The 12,456-nt window shown below is 34.3% G+C and overlaps 1 protein-coding gene across 3 annotated transcripts in view; it reads right to left on the reverse strand.

The window, feature by feature from the left end:
- Positions 1 to 12,456, reverse strand: part of LOC121388252 (protein spire homolog 1-like) — a 157,466-nt gene that overhangs the window by 25,196 nt on the left and 119,814 nt on the right. For 2 of the 3 annotated variants that reach the window (XM_041519521.1, XM_041519519.1), the window contains exon 8: positions 11,546 to 11,693. In XM_041519521.1, the coding sequence (XP_041375455.1) occupies positions 11,546 to 11,693 (148 nt within the window). The remainder of the gene's footprint in view (positions 1 to 11,545; positions 11,694 to 12,456) is intronic. The other variant, XM_041519520.1, reaches the window with a different exon arrangement.

Raw genomic sequence — 12,456 nt, forward strand, 5'->3', positions numbered from 1 at the left:
AAAAACCACCAATACACAGATTCAAAATTAAAATGTAATATACAAACCGTATCAGTATAAGCACAATCCCAAGCGGATAAAAACACTTTGTGCTCAAATTATTTAATCAATTCAACACAGCTCTTGGATTTCAGAGGTATCACAATGCATGTGCTACTTGTAGTTCACTTTCTCATCAAGCTTATGAAAATCCTCTGAACCCCGGACATAGGCACAAGACAGTAAGTGAATCTCTATCTAGCGAAAAGGTCACATATTTGATTGCTTCAGTGGTCGTGTGGTCAAACAGACGAGTGGCGAGAGTATGCGTCTGACACATTCATCCGTCACTGCCGATGCCTTGCGCCAATCTTCACGGGCAACTGGCCGTCTGTCTGCCTTCGGGCCAAACTGCACAGGCAACTCTAACGCATACCGCTAATATATTACACCTGGTCACTTAGTTTATCATGTTTAATGGTGTCTGTTGATGGGAATGACCAATGCAAGATGCTCTTGGCCTTGCAGCAGTTACAGTTTTACTATCTGACCCAGAGGCAGGACTTAGCTTAGTGCGTAGATGAAAGGAATGTCTTTAATAACACCCCAATGAGATGATTAATCAGCTGTTATTGGGGTGTCAAAGTTACGAATTAGAGTGTAACACTTGGTCATGCAAAGTACACATAATTTGACAGTCGTAAAGGTTTTACTATTAATATTGACCTGAAGGCAGGATTAGGTGTGTATATTGGCTATAGAAAAAATATATATATGTTATACAACATCTCAGTGTATTGCATTTAATCATAATACTATTGGAAGCTCATCAAAATTAGAGTAAATATTTTGACAGTCTTGCAGTAGTTTAGGTTTTACCATCTGGCCTGTAGCCAGGATTAATGTGCCCAGATTAAAAGAAAGGAATGTATGATAAGCAACATTAAAGCATACTGTGCCACTGGAAGCTATTAAGTGTCATAAGTATGGCATAACATATAACACAAGATCTTGCCGTATTTAAGGTTTTAAGGGCCACGAAATAAGATTTGTCTCGGGAAACAAATTTATACTTTTCAGACTTTCGTTTTTGAGGGGCACAATTGCAATCTGATGGGTATAAAAAGACCCCTTAAAACTGATGCTGAGTTTGCAGAAGTTTTACTATTTAACTGGAGGCAGGATTTAGCTTGGTGCAACCAGTGTGTCTTACTTACAGAATGTATGTTTAGCAACTCCCCGGGACATTGGGTAATTAATGCCATTAGAAGTAGCACACAAACATGGTACAGCAGTTCAAGTTTTACAGTATGACCTCGGGACAGTATTTAACTGATGGTTTATATATAATAATATTATATATATAACATGTCTTGGTTTCATAACAGCTCTACATAACGATTATGTAATCAAAAGTCATTAGGTGTCTCAGTGATAACCAAGATGCTTGTTGGGTCACATATGCTACTATTTTTAACTAGTACATGTAATGTGGTATTCTGTCTGTAGGAAAATGTATATAAAAGAACCCTTGCTGCCAATCAGTTGGAGTAGGTGTACCCTGAGTGAATGGCTTATACCTTCATTCTACAATATACAAAACATTTAATAGCAATGATTAAAAATGTGTTAAAAGAGTTGTTGTTCAAAGCAACATACATGTAGATTTTGTTTAACTGAATCAAAATTGTTCCATAGCAATGTATCTTTCTGGAAGCATTTCTTTTCTGTATCACAACATTCTCAAATAAGTGACACATGCATAGACAAGAATACTAAAGAAGAAATTAACCCCTGATGACAGCAAGAGATCTTTTGAACCGTTACAAATGGTCAGATAAAGTGAATGGAAAAAAGTGATATATTATCCCAGTGGTCACTCATAATAGGGAAAATATTTTCCATATTTTCTCAGTGGGAAATACAGTTGTATTCTGCATTGGTCTAATGAATAATACCAATGACCTTGTCAGTACTAAATATGACATCACCACGATTTGGCAAACATAAAATGATGTCATGTAGTTAAAGAGTTTGCATTTACGGCTCTGTTTTTCGTGTCAAATTTATAACAAAATGTAATTTTAATGCAATTCATTATAGATTTTGTACCAGAATAAAGAGAACTTTTGTTTTTGAAAAGTATCTATGAACATGATTTAAATACAAAGTAATACCCAGAACAGTGTGTAAAGTGATTCACATCGTTTCTATATACATGACATGACGTGTAGCCACTGTATATATATATATATATATATAAAAAAAGGTACCAGTAATTATCAAATTTATATCCCTCATGAAATTATTTAAATTATTTCACTTGGGACATAAATTTAATAATAACTGGTAACTTGTTTATTATCCTCTATTTATTTGCCAAAAAATTAATTTAAAAAAACAACTTAAAAAAAAACCCTGCCTCCAATCAAAAACAAAACAATTTTTCATAAGAACCACATAGGATGTTTGACAATAAAAATATTTTTCCATCTACTTTCCACAAAAACAGTTCAGGAGTAAGCCACAGTATCAACTTGTTTGTTCAGCAGTAATGACGTTTCCAATAATGGTTGAAACGTGATATCTGAGTTCTCTGTCAGACATTGTTAACTTAATAAGAGTGACGTCTATGACAATGGTCCTTACATACGACTGTCTCAACAGACATTAAATAACATCACAGTGTATAAAATCACCCAGATGTACAGCAATATCTTTTGGAACAGACTATAAATCTCTTTGACAGCATTTTGTCAGCCCACACATTTCAATTGAAATCTCTTTGACGCTTTCATAACTTCTGTATGTTACCCTGGCATGTTCTGCGAAAGCTGAATTAACAGTGTAATAACACTTCTTTCATAGTAAGTCTGCCCACCTTCACGCGGTCACAATCATACACCATTTTCTTTATTAAAACCTACAAAACGTAGCACAAACTCTTCATTCATAGACGCAAATTCCCGGCAAGAAATTAAGGCAACAAAATTGCACCGCAATAATCACAACCTTCTCTACACACATGGGTGGACTTCAATGGCAATACATAATAATATGACGATAATTTAATTCAAAATTTCAATGCAATTATTCAAAGAAAAATAAAATGAATCAAAGTTTTTATCTGTGAGAAACTGATCTGACTTGGTTTCTCAAAGTGGTAACGAGGAAATGATGAACTTACAAACACCTGGGCTGACAAATGACTCTCACCTTGGGAGGCTTTACAGTAATTGCCTCACAGTAGTGTGTCACAGCGGTGCTAACCTATACCTACATGTTGGTCTGTCCGGATGGACTTAGCACATCCTTAATTAAAGTAAATACATGACTCCGCACGACTATACACACTATAATAGAATCCATTACTACATGTCGCAGTGCTTTAAGTAATCTTATAATTATGTTTACTATCCAGTATATGTCACAGTAACAAAAAGATGTATTTTTAATAATGTCCATAGAGACCACATCATTATACTTGAATTATGTCACTGAGTTTGTAATATTACTCTTGTAATGTGCTATATAATTATGGAAATATAGAATCTCATCTTTCATAATTGCAATGGTATAAATAATTTTTGTAATTACAAATAAGTAATTATTAAATAGTATGACGCAGCAGTATATAAACCTATATTCCTATAAACTGAAAACAAGTCCAATGGTTTTTCAATATTGTGCACAATACAAATTGCTATTTTTGTAGATGAAATGGAAAGGAAACGAATAGAATTTTGTTTAAAGACCCTTTAGAAAACGTTTAATTACAAGCCATTAGATGTATAACATGATAACTGCATCTTTGAATATGAGGAGAAACCCACTACCACCACAAAGACTACTGTTTACCAACAAGGGATCTTTTATATGCATTTTACTACAGACAGGACAAGGTCTTTAATATAACAGGGGCGGGATTTAGCTCAGTCGGTTGAGTGCTCGCTTAAGATGCTTGCGTCGCAGGATCGAACTACCTCAGTGGATCCATTCAGCTAATTGAATTTTTTCTCATTCCAACCAGTGAACCACAATTGGACAAAGGCCATGGTATATGCTTTCCTGTCTGTGGGAAAGTGCGTATAAAAGATCCCTTGCTGCATTAGAAAAAAATGTAGTAGGTTTCCTCTAATGACAAGTCAGAATTACCAAATGTTTGACATCCAATAAATCAATGTGCTCTAGTGATGTCGTTAAACAAAACAAACTTCATCCAGAGTAAGTTTCCTGGCTCACTGGGGAGGTGAAAACCTATTACATGAACTTCTCTCTCATTAACCACTAACCCATAACTAATTCCCATTCATTTAAGAGTCTCAAATGTATTAAACAATCTAATAATTAAAGTATCATTAAATATTCAAATGGTACCAGCGTTTATGATTGTTGTTTGTTGTACAAAGCTACGTAGTTGTCTATCTACACAGAATTAACCCATTTTGTAATTCTCTGCACTATATTGATCCCCATCCCCAGGAATCATACCAAAGCACCAGCAATTCTTATACCGTTAATTTATTATGAAACACACATTTATACTTACATACATCTATGGATACAGATTCCAAACGAACCCATGAACAAAAATTACAACACTAGATATTTTACCAGGACTGCACTATAGACAAAAACACATTCTAAACAGTACAAGGCCATCAGATAAACAATCTCAACTAATTATTAAATTTGCTGTGCAATTCTGCATTTTATTGATTTAGGCATTCTGTAGTCACTAATAACAGCTTGAAGCACAGCTGAGCTTAGAATTACAAAATTATGATGTTACACTAGTTATGGACATAAAAAATTAATGCTGTATTAATAATTACGAAGACTACAATGGTGAACAGTCACTTTATAACAAAATCTTTTAAATAATCGATGTTGTGCTTACAATTATCTTGTTGTTACGGTTTTAAATTAAACATATTAATTACTTGTATATATATATATATACATCTCGGTCAAGGACAGGGTGTTGGCCAGTGATACGGTGCTTACTTTAGGTATGAGAGGTCATAAGATTGATTGCCTTCTGTGTCCCCTTTAAGTTTCCCCCCGTTCCAACCACTGCCTCATGACTGTTATATTAAGGACTGTGGAAGTGCTATCCATTCTTAATGGAATGTGCTTATAAAAGACCCCCTACTCTTATTTTGAACGTTTCCTTTTCAACTACTGTATATCTTTGACTATAAGTCAAATTTGTTTCACCCAAAAATTATTTTATAACTTGGGGGGTCAGCTTATTAAGAGGGTAAAAAAATTTCACCAAAAAATATTACTGTTTTGGGGATTATTTTACAAGTTTTATTGTTGAAGTATGCCATGTATTTATACTCAAATATGTTAATTTGACACATTTATTTTTTATAACCTATTTTTTTTGGCATTAGAACGGTTTTGGTTATGCGAAAAGGCGTGCGATCTCACTCACATGCCAAGACAACAGTCCACTTAGTTAAATTAACAGTCATCACTAATAGTAAAAATGTAAACAATACTAACTACCTGTTGCCTGAGTTTATTTTGAAATCTGGTCACTGGCATTAATGGTTGTTCAAACAATGTTTTGTCGGTGATCAACTTCATGAATATTACTGAGCTTTCCCTTAAAATAGACTGATCTCTGCAGTTCACTAGAGCAATAGGGACACACATCATTTGGTACAAAAACCAGTGTACTTTCCAGAGTTATCCTCCTTACATGTATTAATATGGCGGCAAAACGTGATACTTTCAGTTTTATCGTAGTGATCTGTTGTCAGTGTTTATAAATAAAGTTGTTGTCTGTGCACAAAACCATCTGTACAGTACCATACAGTAACAGTCAAACAGCTTTCACTCTCTACTAAGGGAATATTTCGTTTTGATGCTATGTAATAATGATAGTTTGATTGGAATAGTCTGATTATATTGTGATGTACAAAACGTGAAAACCGAAGTTTGTAAAATAATTTTCTTTTGTTCAAATATTGTACATTATTATTCTCATGTGCTGAAAATAAGAAATATTTCAATATTCATACGTTGTTTTTCATGGGTCGACTTATAAACGGGTCAATAAAAAAATTAAGTTTTCAGGGCTTGAAATTAGGGACTCGACTTATAGCCGAGATCGACTTACAGGCGAAGATATACGGTATTTAGAGCAAGTGTTGAAATAGCTACATGTTAGGCACCAAATGTGCTGAGGTATCATTAAACGAAATATTCCTTTCCTTTGCTTTGGTATATCTGGTAATCAGTGCTAGTCAATGGTTACCATGATATCTGTACTAGGTACAGTTTACAATAGAATGTTCATACTTTATTTACACATTAGTTATGTCTTTTCTTCTGCGTTTTTTAATTATTTTTTTTCTTCTTCTTTGTTGGACAATATACATGTTGAACATATAGCACTGCAGTCTACCTTGGTCCAACTGTTTACTTATTTTATTAAGTACCTTACTTGATGGCATAAAACTGTGTACTGAAAGATCTCATGCACTTAAATACTTGAACAACCAGCCTACACTCAACTGTTGTATTCAGGGTTTTTCCCCAATACAACATTAACAAATATATATCTTAAAAGTAAAAGTAAAGTGTGTTTTATTTAACGACGCCACTGGAGCACATTGATTTTTTATCTTATCATCGGCTATTGGACGTCAAACATATGGTCATTCTGACACTGTGTTTTAGAGGAAACCCGCTGTCGCTGTCTTTTTACGACAGGCAGCAAGGGATCTTTTATTTGCGCTTCCCACAGACAGGATAGCACAAACCATAGCCTTTGTTGAACCAGTTATGGATCACTGGTCAGTGCAAGTGGTTTACACCTACCCATTGAGCCTTGTGGAGCACTCACTCAGGGTTTGGAGTCGGTATCTGGATTAAAAATCCCATGCCTCGACTGGGATCCGAACCCAGTACCTACCAGCCTGTAGACCAATGGCCTGCCACGACGCCACCGAGGCCGGTAAATATATATCTTAAAGACTGCAAACAACTATCACTAAAACCTTTGTTGTTTAAATAATCATCATATCCAGTAAAGTATCATGTATGGCCTTGACTTGACCACATGTCAGCAATAATACATAAAGAAAGAAATGTTTTATTTAACGACGCACTCAACACATTTTACTTATGGTTATATGGCATCAGACATATGGTTAAGGACCACACAGATTTTGAGAGGAAACCTGCTGTCGCCACTTCATTGGGCTACTCTTTCCGATTAGCAGCAAGGGATCTTTTATTTGCACTTCCCACAGGATAGCACAAACCAGTTATGGATCACTGGTCGGTGCAAGTGGTTTACACCTACCCATTGAGCCTTGCGGAGCACTCACTCATGGTTTGGAGTCGGTATCTGGATGAAAAATCCCATGCCTCGACTGGGATCCGAACCCAGTAACTACCAGCCTGTTGACCGATGGCCTAACCACGATGCCACCGAGGCTGGTAAATAATACATAAATTACTATGAAATTAAATCCTCTCTAGGGATTCTTTATCTGTGATTCAGTGACTACATATTGAGTATCTTATTTTAATTTTTCTTTGACCAACCTAGCCTGCAGAAATATCACTCACTTGACAGTAATAAAACAAAACAAAATGTTAAAACTATTCTGTTGTTGCTTGGACCAGCATTTCTAATATATACATGTAAGTAGCCTATAGCGATATGCATGACCTGGACTTGACCAAAGGTCAGTAGTAAATACAAAAACACACAATATTTTAACTGCTAACATATATATATTATTTTATTTACCAATAAACTTATAGAAACATACACCACGGACAGGTAAACTATTTTAAATCAGCAAATATTAATGGTAAAGTCAAACACATTTCATCTCTAAAATTGTGTATTGGAAATATGCAAATTAGTTTTATTCAAATAATGTTAATTAATTAATTTTATTTTGTTGATGTTGGGTACTGCATTTCAATCTCTACAGGCTGTTTTTCATATGGCAACCCCATGTATGCGATAGTCCAATAATACACCCTACAACTGTCAAAAACTTGAAACAGTGTTGTGGATATTGACCGATGATATAATATAGCATGGCCTTGGGTGTAGATATCTCTTATTGACATACTTGATTTGTTGGGGCAATCTAAAACATTAGTCAGGACAGAAATACCTAGCTTATTTATTTATGACTTCAGTAGATGGTACTTCCAGCATTGACATGTATTTGACCAAGCGGCATGGTGACAAAATAATCTAACTGCACCACTTGTACATGGTGCTATCAGGTAGCTGACATGGAAACACCCTCAAGTCATAACAACAGAATTGATTTTAGATGCATCCACATACTGCGAACCATACAAGTTCCCACGTGTAAAAACTCTGTACACTGAAAGCATTTTACATATTATTTTGGAAATGGAGTATACACAGAGTACAAATCCATATATACATAGAGAATGTAAAAAAAACCTGAAATATTCTTGAATGACCTTGAGATAGTATGACCAATCAACATCCAGCACCTACAACAGCCAATCATAGCTCATTTAGCAACATCAATTCCAATCAAAAACAGTCGTAAGCAGGATCAAAATTGAATTATTAACCCATTCAGTTTCCCATCCTCTTTTAATTTACTGTACGAGAAACACTTCTCATTTGGAAGAAAGGTGCCCAAGTGAGGTTGGATTGTCATGAATTCAGTTAACTGGATTGCTTATTTGAATGCCACATCAACTCCTGGATGCCTAACTTCATTTGCAATAATCATCAAAAGTATCAGCCAACCTGCACGTCCTCTGTATACATATTCATATATACTGATGTCCAAAAAGAAACTGTACCAATATTCTGAGAGACTACTGAAGAAAACCCAAAATGTGTGGTGTTTTAACATGTTGGATACAAAATTTCATTCCATAAAAGCAGAAAGATATTTAACCACCATTTTATTTCCATTAACCAAATTGCAAAGGAAATTAAATCAATTTTTCTTGGTATAGGTTCTTTTGGACATCAGTATCTATCACTTCCACTAACAGATAATTATATCTTGCGCACCGATCAGGTTCATGTATACTGCTATGGACACAATTCAACAGCCTGAACTGATTCCTCTGGACAATGTTTAATGGATTAAGATGAGAGAAGAAACCCAATGTTATTACATATTCTATCAGCAATGGGTATTTCAGCTACTCTTTGCTACAGAAAGGACAAACATGCTAAGCGATCTTTGATTTGTCAATTGTGGAGAACTCAACTTGAATACTAAGCGATTTTTGATATGTCAATTGTGGAGGACTCGACTTGAAAACTAAGCGATCTTTGATATGTCAGTTGTGGAGAACTCAACTTGAATACTGCATGAAACAGAAAATAAATGCGGGGAGGAGGGTGATCTTTCAACTTAAATCAGTTGACTGATGCACTAGCATTGAAAAACATTCCATAACTTAGAAAAATTATAAACATGCATAAATTTATTCTGCAGAACAAATGGGTTAACCTCAATTATGGGTTACAGTATTATTTCAAAAACATGGGACAAGAACATTTTGAAATCTGGTTTGTTTCCAATAAATAATAGGTAGAGAATGAAAAGATAAACAGGACACAAATTAAATCTGAATAAAATCTGCCCCATTTTCCTACCATGAATATCAATAACCACCGGTAAATGTTTTTTACTATTAAATAATTATGTATTAAGAGTTTCCATATACAGCTAAGTAACTAACTAATTATTAATAAATTTGAAAGAAAACTAACAAATGTAGCACAAAGTTTTTAAAAAACATCAATAATACTTTGCATACTCATTGGATAAAGCGCATGCACTAATAGAACGATACTTGTTGCTATGGATACACTAATTATCAAAATATACGGGCAGAAGCTAAGCATGCCACATGTACATACCTTGTAGTAAAATATAATGGTAAGCTAACACTATATGGATTATGTACAGCGATACAGTCAAACCATTTATTAAAGGTACTATATGTGTAAGAACAACCTATATAAAATGGTAGTTTAATATCTACCTGTTGATGGAAGTCATTTGTTCACAATGTTCACATTTGGTAGATACTGTGGCCTTTATAGACAAGTTGGACTGTATAGGCACATTTCACAATATTAAGAGGTAAAAGCAACAAAGGTTTTTAATAGTACATGCTGTCTACGTAGTACTTACAATAATAGTGAAAGTATTAAAGTAACTAAGGTTGCATATTTAAAAATAAATATGGGATACAAATATGAAACTAAGGGTTACAAATGCAAGGATAAACTGCTACAAAAATGCAATTCATAACTACTAGTATACAGTGGAACCTCATTAATTTTGATAAAATTAATGTTTAAAAACCCAAAATGTTTGTGGACTACTGAATTTTTATAGTATAAAAGCAAAAGTGACTAATCAACAAATGAAGTCAAAGACATACTTATTTATTATAATTAGATTGCAATTACATCACGTGTGTCATCACTTCCAGCCATTTTACTTATATAATAGGTGTGTTATTTTTTAAATTATTTGTTATATATCAACATTAAATAATTCAAAGCGTGAAACCATTTTCAACCATTTTGTCAATAGAAACAAATTACTTTACTTAGGACTGCAGAATCAAAAACAAGGATATACGGTCTGCCCATGCGCGGGTGTATGTTATACATCCAACAAGGGGAGATAATTCTGCAGTGTAGGTTATGACTTGGGGTCGTATGGCATTGTTATTGTGCTAGTACGTTAAGTTGAATAAGACTATTATTTTATACATTATGTTTTCAATTATGAATATGTATCTACAAACTAAATATTAGAACCACAATGAATAAATTTAGTGCATAAATATACATTCTTCATGTAAGTCATTCAGAAGATGTTTCCAGACGACTGGAATCTACACTAATGAGGTTCCTCTGTACACTATAGGAATTCAGAAACTGATGCCTCACAAGATGATTGGATGTGCACAAAACAATTATTTAATTATTTTCTTTGTCATTCACGGCTGGACATTGGCGCCATTTGTTGGCCAAAATGATGGAATATTCAATTTCCACATTGATAATAGATTATAAATGCAATGATTTCACTATTATATTGACATCCAATCCACTGTTCAGGCAATTTTACTGACAAGACACTAGAATAAAACAGGAGATAAGATCCAATACGAAAAGACATATTTTAAAATACTTTTCCAGGTCTTTATTCCTTATAGTTTTCTTCCTCTGTTGGCTTTTGTGAGCATTTTTCATTGGTTTAAAAAATAATTAAACGACAACGGCCAATTCTGTTCCATACATACATTATCCAGAAACATTTAGAACATGTTCACACCTCTTAACACCCCCATCTCCCCCAAAAAGAAGAAGAAAAAACCCACCCACGTTATTTTCAAAAACCTTTAACAGCAGTTTGATTTTAGTGTCTTGTCAACCTTTGACCCATGGATTTCGAATCTGGACCCTTTCATTTGTTTATTTTTATAAAATCTGATCCAGACTGGTGAAATGCATGGGTAAAAGGGTTAATGAGAGAAGCAAGGAAGGAGACTATACCTCTAGCAGACGTCTGGGCAGACGACTCACCAACTAATCGGCCATTTTTTACTGGTTTAAGTTTGGGCATAGACCGGATGTCATTCAGCAGAGATTCTATTGGACCAGGAGCAACAACTGGCTTCGGTTTTAACTTCCTATCATTAACCTGGGGAAAAAAGAAGAAGAAAAAGCAATGTTAAACAGGCTGAACAGCATACAGAAGTATTCAGGAATACATTTAATAACAGATCAGGGCCTGTGCTTATAAAACTTAAAGAGTCCAGACTCAATCTCTAATGACATCACACACATACAATTTGTATGGTGTTGTCATGACGTTAGAGTCTTAGACTCAATAGAGTCTCGAGTCTAGATTCTAAAAGTTTTATAAGCACCGGGCCTGTACTTACATTCATTCAAAGACAACAATGAAATATGTTATATTTTTAAAAATATTACGCTTTGATTAAAAAGATTTTCATTTTCTATATCCAAAAATTAACAAAAGCAATGTAAAAATTCTATAGTGTCTTTGATTAAAAATATATATGTAATTCTAATAATATACTCCACATTGATAAAGACCCCGTGGAATTTTTAGAAATAAGTTTTACGCATTCAGGATTATAGGTAATTCTAGTTCTGTACTACATGAAGAACTGACCAAGCCTTGATCCTACGAAGTGATATTGCTTCAGGAATACATGTACCGTATTTGACCGGAAATAAGCCCAGGGGGCCAAGACAACTCATTGTGAGCTTAGCATGGGGTGGGCTTATTCCCAGACAAGGGGCCAGTTTTGTTGAATTTTTTTTTAATAATAATAATTAAAATAAATAACAATACTTAAATGAACTAGGAAAAAAACAAAAAACTTTCAGTAGCACATCTATTAATTAGTGTTCCATTAATTTGTTAATAATAAATA

The sequence above is a fragment of the Gigantopelta aegis genome, chromosome 14 (assembly GCF_016097555.1).
Source record: "Gigantopelta aegis isolate Gae_Host chromosome 14, Gae_host_genome, whole genome shotgun sequence".
NCBI classification, from domain to species: domain Eukaryota; kingdom Metazoa; phylum Mollusca; class Gastropoda; order Neomphalida; family Peltospiridae; genus Gigantopelta; species Gigantopelta aegis.